Source organism: Ornithorhynchus anatinus, chromosome 7 (assembly GCF_004115215.2).
Source record: "Ornithorhynchus anatinus isolate Pmale09 chromosome 7, mOrnAna1.pri.v4, whole genome shotgun sequence".
Classification (NCBI taxonomy): Eukaryota; Metazoa; Chordata; class Mammalia; order Monotremata; family Ornithorhynchidae; genus Ornithorhynchus; species Ornithorhynchus anatinus.
The window spans coordinates 71,217,660-71,237,506 of NC_041734.1; the positions used below are offsets into that span (position 1 = coordinate 71,217,660).

At 48.5% G+C, this 19,847-nt stretch overlaps 1 protein-coding gene across 1 annotated transcript in view; it reads right to left on the minus strand.

Moving 5' to 3' along the window:
• ELAPOR1 (endosome-lysosome associated apoptosis and autophagy regulator 1) overlaps positions 1-19,847 on the minus strand; it is an 84,444-nt gene that overhangs the window by 32,142 nt on the left and 32,455 nt on the right. Inside the window, exons 2-7 of the mRNA XM_029069191.2 lie at positions 19,169-19,289; positions 17,642-17,834; positions 12,039-12,186; positions 10,826-10,906; positions 10,163-10,268; positions 9,663-9,812 (exon numbers count right to left, since the gene is read on the minus strand). Of these exons, the coding sequence (XP_028925024.1) occupies positions 9,663-9,812; positions 10,163-10,268; positions 10,826-10,906; positions 12,039-12,186; positions 17,642-17,834; positions 19,169-19,289 (799 nt within the window). The remainder of the gene's footprint in view (positions 1-9,662; positions 9,813-10,162; positions 10,269-10,825; positions 10,907-12,038; positions 12,187-17,641; positions 17,835-19,168; positions 19,290-19,847) is intronic.

Here is a 19,847-nt window from a genome sequence, read left to right on the forward strand (position 1 = left end):
ACTAATTTATGTGTACCTTCCTACCCCAGCACTTATGACAGTGTTTGGCACATAGTAAGCGCTTAACAAATACCATTAAAAAACCCCCAAAAAACAGAGTTAGTAGATCCATTCCCTCCCCACAAGGAGCTCACAGTTTAGAGGGAGAGACAGACAACAAAAGAAATTGCAGCTATGCACATACGTGCTATGGGGATGAGGTTGGGGTGAATAAAGGATTCAAATCTAAGTGCAAGGGCAACACTGAAGGGAGAAGGAGTAGTGGAAATGAGGGCTTAGTCGGGCAAGACCTCTTGGAGGAGATGTGATTTGAATAAGACTTTGAAAGTGGGGCGAATGATCATCTGCCCCATATAAAGGGAGAGGGAGTTCCTGGATAGAGGCAGGACATGGGCGAGGGATTGGCAGTGAGATAGATGAGATCGGGGTACAGTGAGTAGGAGCAAAGTGAACATGCTGGTTGTAGCAAGAAATCAGCAAGGTAAGAAGGGAGGGGACAAGGTGATTGAGTGCTTTAAAGTAAGCGCTCAATAAATACTACTGATTGATTATTGTTAAGTAGTTTCTGGTTGATGTGGAAGTGGATGAGCAACCACTGGAAGTCCTTGAGGAGTGGGGAAACATGGACTGAATGTTTCTTTTAAAAAAGGGCCTAGGCAGCAGAGTGAAGTATGGATTGAAGTGAGGAGAGACAAGAGGCAGGGAGGTCAGCGAAGAGGCTGGTGCGGTAGTAAAGACGGGATAGGATAAGTGCTTTGATCAACTTGGTAGCAGTTTGGAAAGAGAGGAATCAATCAGTCAATCAATCAGTGATATTTACTGAGTACTTACTGTGTGCAGAGCACTGTACTAAGCGCTTGAAAAAATAAAGCTAGTAGACATGTTCCCTGCCCACAACTCGCTTACAGTCTATCGGGAAAGGGTGGATTTAACGATGCTGTGAAGATTGAACCGACCTGATTATGTGGGTGGGTTTGGGGAGCGGGGACCCTCCTGTTGAGTCAGCAGATATTGCTGTCACCCCCTGCTGGGTCATGGGAGTGATCAAAACAATGAGAGGGGAAAGGGACATGTGATTGGGTTGGACGGCACCAGCCTCATCCCCGGAATGAATGATCCAGCTGTCCTGGAACTTTATTAAGGAATAGGATCTCCCCATGTCCACCAGGTCTTCCCTCGCTACTGGGTCTGGGATGGTGTGGAATGCCTTCCGGCTTCAGCTTTCCCCTCAGGGGCTCTTGCAAAGAGCAGATTCCCCAACCATCCTCCTGGTCCGGTCGGACCCAGACAGGCAGCAGTGAGGGCAGAGAAGCAGCAACTGCTGCCTTCTCCACTCATTTACCATGCTAATGAGCAGCAGACTAACGAGCCTGCTATGGGGGAACAGGCTGCTGGAGCCGGGGAGCCTCTCTGATCCTACCTGTCTTCAAAGGAAAAGTCTGGGGTGGCACCCAAAACGGGGGACCTCCAGGTCCTGCCTTCTCTGAATGCCCAGCCACACTCACCATCTGGTCCTGGCCGGAAAATACCTTTTGCCAAACGAGCAAACCTGTCGTTCGGCAAATATTTGCCCAGTGTGACAGCTGCACTCTGGGATCAGGGCAAGAATGCTCAGGCTGTTAACTTGTTGCATCGGGTCTGGTGTGAATGATTAATCTGGGGTGGAAGGCAAGAAGAAAGGCGGGCAACGAGATTGATCGTTGAAGAATGGAGGGGCAAGAGAATAAGGCTGGGAACCAGGATCCCTGGGTTTTGCTGCCAGGCTTACCCCTGGCTCAAAATCCTAGGGTTTAAGGTCGGTCCCTAGTTGTCTTCTTCTAGTTGCTTTGCCCATTTGGAAATGCTCATCTGGAAGTAGCTGGAGAAATGTCTCTGCCCAACCAGGAGCTGGAAACAGCTGGCCAGATGGGGCATCCTTTGGGGCAGGGAAGGTCTGAGCTCAGACCAACCTCCCCAGATTCTTCTTTCTAAGGGCACAGGCACCAGACTGGCACTGACTGGCACCGACCCCACAAGACAGCTCCATGGAGTGGTTCTGGCTTGAAGGATTTGGTTGAGTCCAAAATGAGTCCTCCCAGGGGCTCTCCGGTGGGGTCTGTGCCGGTGGAGGGGAGAACCTGGGGTGGGGGTCTGGTCTGGGTAGTCCCAGAGTTGGGGATCATCAGGGAGTCAAGAGGTCAGGAGAACTAGGTCATGATTCTGACAGCTTGGGGGTGGCAACAGGGGCTCCAGACCAACCCAAATTTGGGCTGAGAGCCCAGCACAGGCCTCGATCTCCGGGGTCTTTGGTCTTGAAGGCTCCCCAGCCTGTTCAGGAGCCCTAAGGCTCATTGCCCAAGGAAATAGATCCTTCCGGGGGTCCTGGCCAGTGGTTTCTAGCTAGATTCCAAGAAAGGATGAGCCTCTGGACCACAGGAAAGTAACAGAGAAGCTGTGTGTGGCCTAATGGAAAGCACATGGGCTGGGAGGCTGGACACCTAAGTTCTAATCCGGCTCTTCCGCTTCTTTGTGCGGCCTTGGGCAAACCACTTTTCTGTGCCTCAGTTTCTTCATCTGTATGGCTATTAAAGACCTGTTCTCATTCTCTTTATGACTTTGAGCCACATGGGGACTATGTCCAATCTGATTATCTTGTATTTCCTGTATGTAACAAATCCCATCATTATTATTATTAGAACCAGTGGCTGATTACCTTGTTTCCACCTTCTTATGGTGCAATTGAGAAATGATTATGATTATTGTTCTTGTAAGGGTATTTATTAAGCATTTACTCTGTGCCAAGCACTGGGCTAATTGCTGGGGAAGATATTTGGTTCAGATTGAAGAAGCAGCAGGGCCTAGTGGAAAGACCACGGGTCTAGAAGTAAGCAGACCAGGGTTCTAATCCTGGTTCTACCATTAGTCTGCTGAGTGACCTTGGGCAAGTCACTTAACTTCTCAGTGCCTCAGTTTCCACAACTGAAAAATGGGGATTCAATTCCTGCTCTCCCTCTTACTTAGATTGGGAGCCCCATGTGGAATAGGGACTTGTCCAACCTGATTAATTTGTATCTATGCCAGCGCTTTGAACAGTGTTTGACATATAGTAAGCACCTAACAAATACCATAAAAAAACAGGATCCACAGTCTTGAAGAGAGGGAGAGAAGGTAGCTTAACCCCATGTTGCAAAAGGGGAAACTGAGACCCAGAGATGTTAAGTAACTTACCCAAGGTCACACAGCTTTATGCCCTGGGCTCAATTCAGGCTAATCATTATCATCATCATAATGGCATTTATTAAATGCTTACTACGTGCCAAGTGCTGTTCTAAGAGCTGGGGTACATATAAGATCATCAGATCCCACATGGGGCTCACAGTCTAAGTAGGAGGGAAAACAGGTATTGAATCCCCACTTTGAAGATGAGGGAACTGAAGCACTGAAAAGTGAAGTGAGTCACCCAAGGTCAAATAGCCACGGGGCAGAAGCAGGATCAGAACCCAGGTCCTCTGACTCCCAGGCCCCTGCTCTTTCCCCTAGGCCACACTGCTTCTGTACAGCCCCTCCCCTGATTCCCTCTGTGCTTTCTGACTGTATCCAGAGCCTGGAGCTTCTCGCTGACATGCTCTGTGCTCTGAAGGCTTCCAAGGGAGGGCTGACTAGAACTAAGAGGAATAAAAGGCCTGTCTCCCTCATCTTGTTGGGAAGCACTGGCCAGCTGGGGAGTCCCACCCTCCCATCCCTGCTACGGGGCCCTGCTGTAGAGCCATACCACCCTCAACATTCCCATCTCTTCTGATCTGGGAAACTAAGCAGTGTCGGGCCTGGGGAATACTTGGAAGGGAGACATTCTGGGAATGCCAAGTACTCTAGGCTTCCCTTTATTCACCCTGGCTTCCAGCCCCACAGCACTTACTTACATATCTGTAATTCATTTGTTTTTTATTAATGATTGTCTCCCTCTCTAGACTGTAAGCTTGTTGTGGGCAGGGATTGTGTCTGTTATATTGCTGTATTGTACTCTCACAAGCACTTAGTACAGTGCTCTGCACACAATAATCACTCAATAAATGCCACTGACTGATTGACTGACCGGTCTCTCTGCCTGGCTTGCACATGGAGAGTGCTTGAACAGTGACCCTGTTGTCGGGGGGACTCTCCTTTGCGTGGGTGCAGACAGACAGAGGAGGGTACCTACACAATTGCTAAAATCTGCCTTTTCCGCTCCATCCAAACTGCTACCTCGTCAATACAGTAACTTATCCTCTCCTGCTTTGACTGCTCTATCAGTCTCCTTACTGACCGCCCAGCCCCCTGTCTCTCCCCACTCCAGTCCATACTTCACTCTGCTGCCCAGATCATTTTCCTACAAAAATGTTCAGGACACGTTTCTAACACTCTTTAAGAAACTCCAGTGGTTGCTCATCCACCTCTGCATCCAACAAAAACTCCTCACCATTACCTTCAAAGCACTCAATCTCCTTGCCCTCCCTTACCTTAGCTTGCTACTCTTCTATTAAAATCAGGCCTGCAAACTCCTCTGATGTGAACTTTCTCATAATAATAATAATAATAATAATGTAGGTATTTGTTAAGCGCTTACTATGTGCCGAGCACTGTTCTAAGCGCTGGGGTAGACATAGGGGAATCAGGTTGTCCCACGTGGGGCTCACAGTCTTGATCCCCATTTTACAGATGAGGGAACTGAGGCACAGAGAAGTTAAGTGACTTGCCCACAGTCACACAGCCGACAAGTGGCAGAGCTGGGATTCGAACTCGTGAGCCCTGACTCCAAAGCCCATGCTCTTTCCACTGAGCCACGCTGCTTCTCTCACTGAGCCACGCTGCTTCTCTTTATACCTGGATCTCATCTACCTCGCCGCCAACCTCTCAACCCACATCCTGCCTCTGGCCTGAAACGCCCTTCCTCCTTAAATCTGACAGACAATTACTCTTTCCTTCTTCAAACCTTATTGAAGGCACATCTCCTCCAAGAGGCCTTCCTTGAATAGGCTCTCCTTTCCTCTTTTCCCACTCCCTTCTGAATCACCCTGGCTTGCTCCCCTTATTCATCCCCTCTCCCAGCCCCACAGCACTTATGTACTTATATGCTACTTATTTATTTATATTAATATCTGTCTCCCTCTCTAGACTCTAAACTCACTATGGGCAGGGAATGTGTCTGTTTATTGTTGTATTGTACTCTCCCAAGCTCTTCGAACCCTGCTCTGCACACAGTAAGCGCACAATAAATATGACTGTATTTAATTGAAAGGTGACATCTTCTCACGGGCATGAGCAAAATCCTCAGAAGTGTGCCCTCATGGCTGAGAGCTTGGGAGATGCCCACCGTAGGCGGCCCTCATCCGGTCCTGGTTGGTAAAGCCCTGTCTGGCCTAAATTGAAGGATCTGTTCCATCCTGATCCCATATGAGCCCAAGATGTAGCCAAATAAGAAGGGACCCAAAGATTATAATAATAATAATAATAATGGTTTTTGTTAAGCGCTTACTATGTGCCAAGCAATGTTCTAAGCACTGGGGTAGAGACAAGGTAATCAGGTTATTCCATGTGGGGCTCACAGTCTTAATCCCCATTTTACAGACAAGGTAACTGAGGCACAGAGAAGTTAAGTGATTGCCCAAAGTCACATAGATGACAAGTGGCAGAGTCAGGATTAGAACTCACGACCTCTGACTCCCAAGCCCGTGCTCTTTCCACTAAGCCATGCTGCTTCAGGAAATCCCTGTGGGTGACTACTAATTTAGTGTGGCTCAGTGGAAAGAGCCGAGGCTTGGGAGTCAGAGGTCATGGGTTTGAATTCCAGCTCTGCCATGTATCAGCTGTATGACTGTGGGCAAGTCACTTAACTTCTCTGTGCCTCAGTTACCTCATCTGTAAAATGGAGATTAACTGTGAGCCTCACGTGGGACAACCTGATTACCCTGTATCTACCTCAGCGCTTAGAACAGTGCTCTGCACACAGTAAGCACCAACATTATTATTATTATTACTTGCAGTTGATCAGATCAGTGGAGGCTCCACCTGGCCAGAACCTGGCCATTCCAACTATTGCACAATTGCTGGGCTACCCAGGTGGGGCGAGAGACAGAGAGAGAGAGAGTCAAAAGATATTATTGATGAAGTACAGGGAGGAGAAAAATGAGACCACCAAGTGGAAAAACAGGAATTTAAGTGTATAGAGCAAACTGCCCCTGGACCCAAAGAGTCTTGCTGGTACTGAAACTTTGGCTGGCAAATCTCTAATGAAGAATAATACAGTACTTTAGGTTTTATCAGTGGTGTTGAAATAACCAGTTGCATAAGTCACCCCCACCCTCCCCTCACTCTCTTTGCTGAGCCAAAAAGGCACTACCTCCATGGGAATTGGGAGTGTGTATTTGCTAAAGGAGGAGGAGGTGGGACTACTTGAAGTGGGGTCTAGCGTTGGAAGTGTATTTCTGGGCGTACATACGTGTAGAGGTGGGTTTGGAGAATTTCCCGAGTACACCACCCTGGGTAGGAAGGGCAACTGAACAAATTGGGATGAATCAAAGCTTTTCAAATATCCCCCTGAAGACTCTCATGACCCCTCGTGCCCTCAAAATAATGGGAGACGACTCATTCAAAAAGAATGAGGTTCTCACTTGAGTTAGAGCCTCTCTGCCTGAGGCTGGAGTAAGGAAAGGTGGGAGCCGGAGAATGAAGAGCTAAGAGGGTTTCAGTGAAAAGAAGCACAATCTCAGGGAGATAGAGTCTCTGGGGATGGCAGATACGGTATCCATTAAGTGCTAGCCGGAGGCCGGGTGCTGGGGTAGAAACAGGAACATCAGATCGGACACTGGCACCAAAATGGAAAGATGAAGCAGAAGTGAACCTAGCGGAAAGAGCACGGGGCTGGGAGTCAGAAGGACCCAAGTTCTAATCCCAGCTCTGTCATTCTGGCTCCACCACTCTGCCAATTAATAATAATAATTATGGTATTTGTTAAGCATTTACTATGTGCCAGGCACTATACTAAGTGCTGGGGTGTGTACAAGCAAATGGGGTTGGACACAGTCTGGGTCCCATATGGGGCTCCCAGTCGCTATTTTACAGATGAAGTAACTGAGGCAGAGAGAAGTGAAGTGACTTGCCCAAGGTCACACAGCAGACTAGTGGCAGAGCTCGGATTAGAACCCAGAACATCCTGACTCTCAGGTCCGTGCTCTATCCACTACATCAGCTGGATAGTTCTCTCCCAAGTGCTTAGTACAGTTCTCTGCACACAGTAAGTGGTCAGTAAATACCACTGATTGGTTGTCTGCTGTGTGATCTTGGGCAAGTCACTTCACTTCTCTGTGCCTCAGTTACCTCATCTGTTAAATGGGGAATAAGACTGTGAGCCCCATGTGGGATAGGGATCATGTCCTAAATGATTAAGCTGTATCTACCCCAGTGTTTAGTACAGTATCTGGGACATAGACAGCACTTGACAAATGCCATAAAAAAAACCTGATGACTGGACCAAGAGGGTAGTTGCCTTGGACTCAATGCCCTCACCCGGCGGGGTGGGGGCTGTCCACTGTGGGGCTGTCCCCCTGGACAGCAGCAACCCCACACCGACTCAAACCTCCACTGCAGATGTGGCGGGGGCACAACTCAGCCCCAGGGCTGGGGGGAAGGGAGCATGGACAAAGAAGTAGAGAAGAGTGGAAAGGGTGAATTGACTACAAATGTGCCTGTGGGAGAAGAGGAGAAGGAAGAAGGAGGGAGGAAGAGGGCTCTCAGTTTACCATTCCCAGACTAGAGCGTTAATCTGGCCCTGTATGGTGGTGGGGGTGGGGGTGGGGAAGGACGGACTGTACTCCAGACAGGTTGTGCGTCTGCGAAGCAGGTTGAAAACTATGCCAGACACTCTACCTCACAGCAACGGCTGCAAACCCAAGGACACTTTCTGCAGAAGTGTGGAATGGGAGGGAATGTTGGTTTCTTCAGTTCCAACTGTTCGCACAGATAGAGGTCAGTATTGGGGGGGGTCACCTTCAAATCCAAGGACAGTGGACACACGCACACACAAACAGGACACACACACACAAACACACAGAGTAAATGGAAGCATCATAACCTAGGATACAGCATGGGCGTGGGAGCCAAAAAGACCTGGGTTCTAATCCCGTTCTGCCACTTGTCTTGCTGTGTGACCTTGGGCAAGGCGTTTGACTTCCCTGGGCCTCAGTTACCTCATCTATAAAATGGGGATTAAGACTGTGAGCCCCATGTGGGACATGGACTGTGTCCAACCTGATTAGCTTATATCTACCCCACCATTTAGTACGGTGTCTGGAACATATACAAATACCATTTTTTTTTTAAAAAAGCATGAACAGGGTGTCCTGTCCAATCATTTAAGGGCCCATCCCAGTAGCACTGCCCCTTCCCCTAAGAGCTGGCCATCAGGATAATCATAATAATAATATTTATGGTATCTGTTAGGATTTACTGTGTACAAGGCAATGTTCTAAGGACTGAGGTGGATACAAGCAAATCGGGTTGGACACATTTCCTGTCCCACATGGGGGTCCCAGTCTCAATCCCCATTTTACAGATGAGGTAACTGAGGCCCAGAGAAGTGAAATGGCTTGCCCAAGGTCACCCCGCAGACAAGTGTCAGAACTGGGATTAGAACTCATGGCCCTCTGATACCCAGACCCATGCGCTATCCACTACGCCACTTGTCAGCTGTGTGACGGTGGGCAAGTCACTTAACTTCTCTGTGCCTCAGTGACCTCATCTGTAAAATGCAGATTAAGACCGTGAGCCTCACGTGGGACAACCTGATTACCCTGTATCTACCCCAACGCTTAGAACAGTGCTCTGCACATAGTAAGCGCTTAACAAATACCAACATTATTATTATACCATGCCGCTTGAAATAGTCTGGTCTTTCCCACAGCTCCCAGTGGTAGAACAAGCTGCCAGTGGTTCCCAGGGCAGAGTTCCCAGGGGAGGTCGGTCTCTGCTGACTTGGGTCCCTAAGAGCAGGGAGTGACATAGACTGTGAGCCCCATGTGGGACGGTGACTGGGTCTAATCTGAGGATCCCCTGTCTACCCCAGTGCCTAGCCCAGCGGAAGCGCTGGATAAATACTGACACTATTATCATCTATCTGGAAGGCGAACCCTCGTGATGCACAAATGGCCAGGATAATTCCCAGGCCCGGGCATCTCCAAATAATAATGATAACAATAATTATTATTGCTGTTGTTGTGGTATTTGTTAAACCCTTGCTACGTGTCAAGCACTCTTCTAAATGCTGGGGTAGATACAACTTAATCAGGAATGACGGAGTCACTGTCCGACACGGGACTCGCAGTAGAAGGGAAAATACAGAGAAGTTAAGCGACTTTCCCAAGGTCACACGGCAGGCAAGTGGCAGAGCCGGGCTCAGATCCCAGATCCTCTGCCTCCTAGGCCCTTTCTCTTTCCTCCAGGCCATGCTGCTTCTCAAGATAATAGCAACTATTGTGGTGGTATTTGCTAAGTGCTTACTATGTGCCACCCTTTCTGCGGACTGGTCTCAGGGTGAACCGGGGTCCTTCAGATTTCCAGAAGAGCCCCTGTCCCATCAGTTGGCCCCAAATGGACGGCCCTCCCCCGTTCTCTGCCAGGGCAGGCTGGGTAGGGTCCAGCTGGGCCAGTACCTGAGTACTTGTTGGCGTCGCACTGGTGGCAAGCACTCTCTCCCTTGTTGGAGTAGGTGTTGGCTGGGCACAGCTTGCAGGAAGAGGAGCCTTCCTTGGCCGCGGAAGTGCCCGGTTTGCAGGGGAAGCACTCGGATGTGTAGGCCACACCTGGGGGCAAGAGGGGAAAAGCAGACACAGGTGGGTGGGCCCAAACTGGGTCAGGCCCCTTCGGCCCCCTACTCAGGCCAGTGGCAGACTCTTCCCTGACCCTGTTCTCCTCACGGCTGCCTTTCCTGTCCCTCCCTGCTAACCCCACAGCTCCCAGCTGAGTGGTCACCATAGAGGCCAGGAGGTCCACACCCCTTGCCACCTCACACTTGCTTCTCCTCTCTCTCTTGCCCCTACCCCTTTTCCCTGCTCTGGGACATGGGAAGCCTTGATTCTTCCCTTTGGGGCCCCCCATACTGAGCAGATGCCACAGTTGCTTGCCTTCAGTATGGAGGGGCCAAGCTCCGTACCTGTAATGGCGATGTTCCTCACCAGCACGGGCTTGGGGATTTTGGTCCAGACAGAGAAGGCTGTGGTTCTCCAGTACAGAACGTTGTTGCCTCGATTCAACTCCAGCTGACGGACATGCACAAGAGAAGTTCCTTCAGCCTGCCTCTCGGCATGGCCCGGGACCAGTCAGTAGCCCCAGCCAGGCTCGGAAGCCCTGGTTCTGCCTCATGGTTTGGCCTCCTCCGGACCCTGGCCCTGGGGCCCCCGTGGCTGAGGGGACTCAGGTTTGGCTCTGGTTCCTCCATCCTGATGGTCAGCTGTCACAAGCCCAGGGTCGTCTCGGGGCATTCTGGCCTGAATCGGCATTCCCGAACCCACCGAACAGCCCCAGAACCAGTCTGGGCTTCTCGGAAGTGGATGTGTGCCAGAGGTGGTCTACTCTCTGCCCAAGATAGTCTACCCCCAACCCTCCACCCCTGGCAGCTGTCAATGGGCAAAGACCTCCCCTGGAGAATCCTGAGGTGAGTCCTGAGCTGAACTGGCCAGGCCTCAGAACTACAGAGAGGGCTAGAGTACCTGATGGCCAGGGAAGTCAAAAAGTGATGGCCCAGTGGCCGGGGAGGAGGGAGACTTGAGGGCCTAGGCCCCAGTGTGCCCATACAGGAGGCTGGCACCCTACTCACACTGTGTAGTTCCCACCCCTTCTCCGTGGTTTTCATCCACCTGGAGCCCTCGGCGTTGGGCTGGCACTGGTCGTTCTGAACCTAAAGCAGAAGGAAATCTGGGATTGGTCTTTAGGTCATGAGGAAACCGGTAACTCTGGCTCTTCATGCCAGGTCAGTTGGCATTTCTCGTTGGTATTTGTTGGTATTTCAGTTCAGGATGGAAGTTGACAAGAAAACGTCAACATCCTTTAGGATGAAGGCTATTGGAGCTCTGAACCGCCTGGAGGGGGAAATACAGAGTACATTTCTCCTTGCAACCTGAGGACTACGGGACCTGAACAGCACAATAATAATAATAATAACGATGATGGTATTTGTTAAGCACTTACTGTGTCCCAAGCATTGTTCTAAGCGCTGGGGTAGATACAAGGCAATCAGGTTGCCTCATGGGGGACTCTCAATCTTAATCCCCATTTTCCAGATGAGGTAACTGAGGTATAGAGAAGTGAAGTGACATGCCCAAGGTCACACAGCAGACAAGTGGCGGGGCTGGGATTAGAACCCGTGACCTTCTGACTCCCAGGCCTAAACTCTATCCACTACGACTCAGTGAGCTCATATTCTAGACTGTAAGCTCGCTGTGAGAAGGGAATGTGTCTACCAACTCTGTTGTTCAATATAACAGTATATATTACTTAATACAGTTAAGCACTTAATACAGTACTCAACAAATAGTAAGCACTAAATAAATACAAGTGATTGATAGCAGTGGTAGCAATGATACTATGTATTAAGTGTACAAAGCCCTGGGAGAGAACACACAGGTGAGCATTAGACACAGTCCGTGTCTCTCTGGGGGCTCTGGCTGGATTAGCCCAACCTGATTCTATTTATTGCTATTGTTTTAATGAGATGTACATCCCCTTGATTCTATTTATTGCTATTGTTTTTGTCTATCTGTCTCCCCGATTAGACTGTAAACCTGTCAATGGGCAGGGACTGTATCTGTTGCCAATTTGTACATTCCAAGCGCTTAGTACAGTGCTCTGCACATAGTAAGTGCTCAATAAATACTATTGAATGAGAAAACGGAAAAATTCCTCGTTCAGCTTCACCCCAGGACCCCCAGCCTGGCTGCCAATTCTACGCTGACGCTAGTGGCGAGGGTTCTTTGCATATGAACTTTAGTCTCTGGGACACCAGGAGATCTGCCGGGGGGGCCAGAACTTACAAAGAACTCAAAGATGATGCTGGTGTCCGGATAGAAGTACTCGAACGAGACCGTGCCGGACTGCTTCAGGTTGACAGCGTACATCAAGGTGGCCGTGCACTCATCCGTGTTGGAGGCGATGTAATCTCCCAGCGGGACCCACGTCGACCTGCATGGAAACGGCAGAGTCAGAGAGTCAGAGAATCTGAGGCCCGCTAGGCACCCTGAGGGACCATCTTAGTCAATTTCCTGCCTACGAGCAAGACTCTACTAGTCCTAACCTACCCTAGGCCCCTCAAGGAGCAGGAACCGGGTCTAATTCCCACCTGGGTACTCTTTCCCAGCACTTCGTAAATACTCTGCACTCAGTAAGGATTTCATAAATGCTGTTACTTACTACTACAGTGCTACTAGGATGAGAGTACTTCAGTCATTTTTTTTGTTTAAATTTCCAAGTGCTCCCTTGGAAACAGGCCTCAGTGTCTCACAACCCCTATAGGGTAGGGAAAGCAGTGTGGAATTTGTTAAGCACTTACTATGTGCCGGGCACTGTACTAAGCACTGGGGTGGATGCAGGCAAATAGGGTTGGACAGAGTCCCTGTCCCACAAGGGGCTCACAGTCTTAATCCCCATTTTACAGATGAGGGAACTGAGGCACAGTGAAGTGACTCGCCCGAGGTCACACAGCAGACTAGTAGCGGAGTTGGGATTTGAACCCAGCTCTTTCTGACTCCCAGGCCTGTGCTCTATGGATGCTGTGTGACCTTGGGCAAGTCATTTAACTTCTCTGTGCCTCAGTTCCCTCATCTGCAAAATGGGGATTCAATACCTGTTCTCCTGCCTGCTTTGACAGTGATCCTCATCTGGGACTTGTTTGTCTTATATCTACTGGCTTAGGACAGTGCTTGACACATAGTAAGTGCTTAATAAATACTACAATTATTATAGTATTATTCCCAGATTGGAAGGTGGGATTCGGTTCACCCTCAGCCTTCTCTTCTCCCTCTAAACACTCCCAATGCCTTTCCTCACTGACCCTCATTTCCCTTAGTCACTTGGTTGCTCCTCTCTGCACTGTCTCCAAGTTCTCCACTATCTCCTGCTCCAAATTCTCTAATGGGTGCTGAACAATGTTGAAAAGAGTGGGAATGGGATCAAACAGTGGGACCCCATACTCTGGGGTGAATTTAAAGAGCTCACTCTGCCTCACAGATGACAGGGAAAGTGCTCAGATGAGACAAGACTCAGAGAGGTTGCTAGATGGATCCCAATTTGCACAGTAGGTCAGCAGCAGTCACAACAAGCATCAGGGATTCTGGTTTCCAACCCAGACCATACTGTCTCTCTAGAGATGCCCTAACTCTCTCTCTCTGAACCCAGACAACCTAATGCCCTACTGCTCTGAATCAATCAATTGATCAATCAGTTGTATTTATTGAGCACTTACCGTGTGCAGAGCAATATCCTAAGCACTTGGGAGAGTACAATTCAACAGAGTTAGCAGATTCATTCCCTGTCCACAGGGAGCTTACAGTCTTAGAGGGGGAGGCAGACATTAAAATAAATAAATTGTGGATGTTCATTCATTCAGTCATATTTGTTGAGCACTTACTGTGTGCGGAGCACTGTGCTAAGTGCTTGGGAGAGTACAATATAACAATAAACAGACACATCCCCTGCCCACAACAGGCTTACAGTCTAAAGGGGGAGACAAACATTAATACAAATAAACGAATTACAGATACGTACATATGTGCTGTGGGGCCGAGGGTGGGGTAAATAGCAAGTCCTTGGGAGAGTACCATAGAGCATAACGGACACGATCCCTGCCCTCATTGAGTTTACGATCTAAATGCATTCTCTAAATTCTAGAGAAGCAGTGTGGCTCAGTGGAAAGAGCACGGGCTTGGGAGTCAGAGGACTTGGGTTCTAATCTCGCCTCCGCCACTTGTCTGCTGTGTAACTTTGAGCAAGTCACTTAACTTCTCTCACCTGTAAAATGGGGATTGAGACTGTGAGCCCCACATGGAACAAGCTGATTATCTTGTATCTACCCCAGGGTTTAGAACAGTACTTGGAACACAGTAAGCACTTAACATATACCATTATTTACAAACTAGTTTACCAACTTTTAGCCCCTTAGAGCTGCACTCAGGTTCTCCTCTGCCACCATGAACAGAAATGGGCCTTCTGTCTCTGTCTCTAACCCGTGCTCTCTAATATCATTTATCGAGCAGAAGCATTTCCAGTCAGTCCAGGCAGAGCTCATGAATTTTCTAAATGGCCCTGATTCCTCTTGTTGGAAAGAGAAAAAAAAAGTGATGCCACTGTGCCTCCCTGCAGAAGCTATAAATAAGCTCAGGAGTTTGCTGAGTGATTCAAATAGATGCCAAGAGAACTTCGATTTCGGGATTGCGTAAATACTCCTGATTTCAGGCCAGGTTTCAGAGTCTTCGGGTGAGCACTCTGATTTCCATCATTAGGCATGTGCTCTCCGCTAGAATTCTCCCACGACCCATATCCAGGAATATGGTAAGGAAGGCCACACTTCATTTGCCTGTCACTTGCACATGATTTCTATGTGCCTTTTCAAGTTAAGGCTTTATCACTGCTCCCTTCCCAGCTGGCATTTCTTGCCTTTTCTCATTTTTTTGGTTTCATTTCACCCGCCCACGCTCATCAGCCCTAATCCTAACCCAAATATCTTGCCCTCGCAGACGTAAACAGCTAATGAGGCAGACAGCTCTTTCTCTTTCAAGCTTCGGCAGAGAGAGAAGAGCCATCAGAAAATGCTTCTGAGAGAGAGACCGGGGGTTTAGTGGAAAAAAAATGGGTCTGGGGGTCAGGGGACCCGGATTCTATTCGTGCCTGCTTGCTCCATGACCTTGGGCAATCACTTCATTTCTCTGTGCCTCAGTTCCCTCGTCTGTAAAGTGGGATGTAATACCTGTCCTCCCCCACCTCTTTAGACTGTGATGTCTGTGTCTGATCTGCTTATATTGTATCTACCCCAGTGCTTAGTTCAGAACTTGACATTTAGGAAGTGCTTAACAAATATAGTTATTACGTCCAAACTCTGACAACTGAAGAAAAGGAATCACACTGAATGGGGAGGGCGAAAGTGGAGTGGGGGCCTAGGGGACAAAATTCCTCTGCTGAGCCTGATCTTTTCTAGCAATCTACTGGGGTTGGGGGAAACTGAGGAACAGCCATGCAACATGAATCCACCTAGCAGGATGGTAGCATAGCTGGAAAGAGAACTTAGGCCCTTTGATGCCTCTTTTAGAAAGACACGGTGATGGGAGGGGGAAGCAGCTGCTTGCTACTGGGAGAATTCTAAACCTTGGGAACCCCCTTTCAGCACCTCCCTGGGCTCCCACCTGGAACTCAATAATAATAATAATAATAATTGATAATTATAATAATTGTAGTATGTTTTTGGAATCTGTTAAGTGTGTACTACGTGTCAAACATCAAGTACTGAGGTAGGTACAAGTTAATTAGGTCGGACACAGTTCCCAACCCGCATGGGGCTCACAGTCTAGATAGGAAGGAGAAGAGGTATTTAACCCCCATTTTACAGTTGAGGAAATTGAGGCACAGAAAATTTAAGTGACTTGCCCAAGGACACACTGTAAGCAACCGGCAGAGCCAGGATGACGCAGGTCCTCTGACTCTTGGACCTGTGCTATTTCCATGAGACCCAGCTGCCATATTAAGCAAGATAAGAGTTTTTGATCTTCTCAGCATTTCAGCAATTTGTTCTTTCCCTCCCTTTCAAGGTCCTGTTCCTTTTGTCCCCCACCATTCCCTCTATTCTTGACTTCTGGTTTTCCTTCACTGTTTATCCCAGCCCTTTATCCCACCAGAAATACCTTCCAGCCAGGAGCCCCCATTTCAACCCTGGGGATTCCCTCAGTACCCTAATTTCCCCTTCCTTCCGTAGCACTCTGGTACTTATCTTAGGCACTGTTGCTTCTCTCTATCTGTCATTTATTTTAGTATCAGTCTTCCCCACTAGGCTGTAAACTCTTTGAGGGCAGGGATAGTGTCTGCTAACTCTCTTATGCTCTGCACAGAGTAAGAGCTCAATAAATATGATGTATTGCTTGATTGATTGACCAGTCATTTAATGATCAATCAGAGGAGGCAGCACGGTGTAGTAGAAGAGCACAGATCTGGAAGAGGAGGATTCGAGTTTGAGTCTGCCATCAGCCTGCTGCACGATCGTGATCAAGTCACTTAAGGTCTCATTACCTCAGTTTCCTCAGCTGCAAAAGGGGATTAATAATAACTGCCTTTCTAACTACCTCCCAGAGTTGTTGTGTGGGTGAAAATGAGATAAGTAATGGGAAAATGTTTTGGAAATAAAGGCACTGTTCAAAAACATAGGTATTACTGATTGAATTGGGAAAACAGGTTTCAGAGATGAGAAGAGAATTCAGCCTGGGAGTCTGTACATTTGGGTTCTAGGTCCTTGCTCTGCTTTGCTGGGTGACCATGGCCAAATGGGCTTAACTCTGTCCGTCAGGGTGGCCTTCTCTGCCTAATAACAAGTAAGAGTCCTTCTTACCACAGCCAATGAGATAGCATCTACCAAGGGCTTTGGCTCCTGGGATAAAAGTGCCATGGAAATGCACGGTGTTATTAAAAGAATCACTTAATCAGCTCCTGTCCAAGCAGAGATAACAGTCCCCCAAAACGCTGTGCTGTCCCTGGATAGAGGAGACAGCCTTTCTGGGCACAGTGGAAGCCCCTAGCGATAGAGAAGCAGCGAGGCTCAGTGGAACGAGCATAGGCCTAAGAGTCAGAAGGACATAGTAATAATAGTAACAATAATAATGATGGTATTTGTTAAGCACTTACTATGTGCCAAGCACTGTTCTAAGCACTGAGGTAGATACGAGATAATCAGATTGTCCCACGTGGGATTTACAGTCTTAATCCCCATTTTACAGATGAGATAACTGAGGCACAGAGAAGTTAAGTGACTTGCCCAAAGTCTCATAGCTGACAAGTGGCAGAGTCAGGATTAGAACCCACAACCTCTGACTCCCAAGCCCATGATCTTTCCACTGAGCCACGCTGCTTCTCTACATGGGTTCTAATCCTGACTTCACCCCTTGTCTGCTGTGTGACTTTGGGCTAGTCATTTCAATTCTCTGTGTCTCAGTTACCTAATCTGTAAAATGGGGTTAAAGACTATGAGCCCAATGTGGGACAAGAACTGTGTCCAACCCAATTTACTTGTATCCCCCCAGCACTTAGTACAGTGCCGGGCACATAGTAAGTGCTTAACAAATACCACAATTATTATTATTAGGTGTTATCCTGGTCCCTGGGCCAAAGAACAGAGCCAATTGAAAGAGTAAGTCCCTCCCTAGCTACTCTGGAAAGGCAGTTCCGGACCCCACCTTCGGTCCCCTTAGAATGAAAAGCTAAGCTTTTCTGCTTCACCTCCCTTCCCTCCACCTCCCTTCCCCTGTAGCCAGTGTAGCACAGTATATAGTGTAAGGCCCTGGTACAGTATCCCGCTAGCCAAACCTGGCCCCCCCGAGACTACCAAGCTGGATCCACAGGGAGCAGAGTGATGTTCTGCTTTGTCAGACGCCAGTGAACTCACAAAGTGCAGTTCTCCGCTGACTCGCTGAAGCCGTCGTCCAGTTCCATGTTGGCGGCCAGGCTGGCAAAGCCATGGGGTAGCTCATCCCACTCGTCAAACCTGATGCCTGTCCCCAGGGAGTAGCGGCCTTCGGCACAGGGCTTGCACGACTGGTCCTTCATGTCCAGGAACTCTCCGGCATTGCAGGAGAAAGCTGTGAGAAACAACCGCCGGACAAGGGGAAGGGTGGGTGGGCACGCTACCAGGGTTGACTGTTTCCAACCTGATCATCTTTTACCCATCCCAGTGCTTAGAACAGTGCTTGGCACATAGTAAGTCCTTAACAAGTAACATAATAATAATAATAGTGCCTTGGGCTGGGTATCTTTCTATGGTAGTCCAGGCTTGGAGATATTTGAAAATCCTGACTGGGCATTTATAAGATATCTTAAAAAATTTGCCTGAAATATAGCCCTGGGTAGGACGAGACTGTTTCCAACCTGATGGTCTTGTATCTATTCCAGCACTTAGTGCTTGGAACATAGTAAGCACAGAACAAATAAGCAAGCTACAGTTGGGGGAGAGGGTGGAAGGGGCCCAGGCGGGGAACGTGCTAAGAAATCCGCAGACAAATTGGAAGCTGCAAGTCCTAATTCCAAATCCACTGTTACCTCCCCCATCCCTCATTTCCCCATCTATCACATGGGGTCCATTCTATTCTGGAAGATTTCCAGGGAAGGAGATCCCAAAGCCTCTCTTGGCAACCTGTTCCCGGTCTCATAGCTTTTTCAGTTGGGAAGTTCCTCCTGATGTTTAACTCAAATCTCTCTTGCTGCCCCAGGAATATGTTTGTCTCCCCTCCACCTGTTGGTGTCAGGTGTTGTTCCTCCACCTAATTAGGGCCTTTTCAAAATGTGCTCAGCATTTCCCAGCAGTATTTGTATTTTTAAAAGTAGTTGGAATATTGGAATACTCTCTGTCCCTTTCCCAAATATCACAACATTCTCTCTGAAATCCTTCCCTACCCAGTAGATATTCTGAAAACAGTTGCCAGCCATCTAAAAATCTGAGATGAGCAGAGGAACATAAAACGAGAGCATCAGGCAAATCAACACATGCATGAATGCATAATCACATCCACCTGCCAGCTGGGCTTTATGTTTTCTTGATTGCTAGTCAGAGAGCTTTAAAGGATGGAGTCTGAAGCCCACCATCTTCCCTGGCTTCCTTTTTAGGACCTGGCCCATCCCCGATGACTGAGTATGACTACTGAGAGCAAGGCTTGGATCCAAATTCACCATTCCAGGGAAAACCGAATGCAAACACACATCTGTATGAAACACAACTGAAATCCCTTGTTGTTATTCTCCCTGCTTGTAAAACACATTTAAAAAAAATCCACGTGTGAAGTGTGTCCAGTCAACAGGTCAAAGACAAGGAGGAGATGGTTAAGGGAAAGTCCTGTTGTCCCCAAGGCCTCAAGCCTCTGCCTGGGGGAAAGTCTCTGGGGGAGGAGGGGGTCGGAGATAGGTGAGGGGCGTCACTTACAGCATTCGGTGCCCTTGACGGGATCGGGGAGGCTGGTGCACAGACCGGGGGTGTGAGGCACAGCGACCCTCCAGCGAGATCCCATGCTGTCGCAGGCTGTGTACTCGTAATGGTACTCGGACTGGAAGAGAGAAAACCGTAGAAACGGCCCCATCAGTTAATCACTCAATCGTATTTACTTAGCACTTACTGTGTGCAGAACTTGGGTGAGAATAATATCACAAAGTTGGTAGACATGGTCCCCGCTCACAGTGAGCTTACAGTCGATCAACACATCCTTCCTAAGAGGGCAGAGGCATGAGTTGGAAGCTTAGGGTCCATGTTTGAGAAAAGACCAAGTCCCTGTCCTCTGGGAGCACAGTCTGAGAGAAGAGTCAATTGTATTTATTGAACGCTCGCTGTGTGCAGAGCACTGTGGCAAGCGCTTGGGAGAGTACAATTTAACAGAGTTGTTAGATGCAATCCCTGGTCACAAGGAGCTTACAATCTATGGCGGTGAGAGACATTAAAATAGACTGCAGATAGGTGAAATAATACAGACCCATAGATCCATCCACAAGCAATCAGCAAACAGATACCACAAGGACCAGAGTATGGCGGGGACCCCCTGATTGGGATGTTGGATGGGAGAGAAGGTGGGCTTAATTGGGAGAGGTCAAGAGAGTGCAGCAGCTAGAAC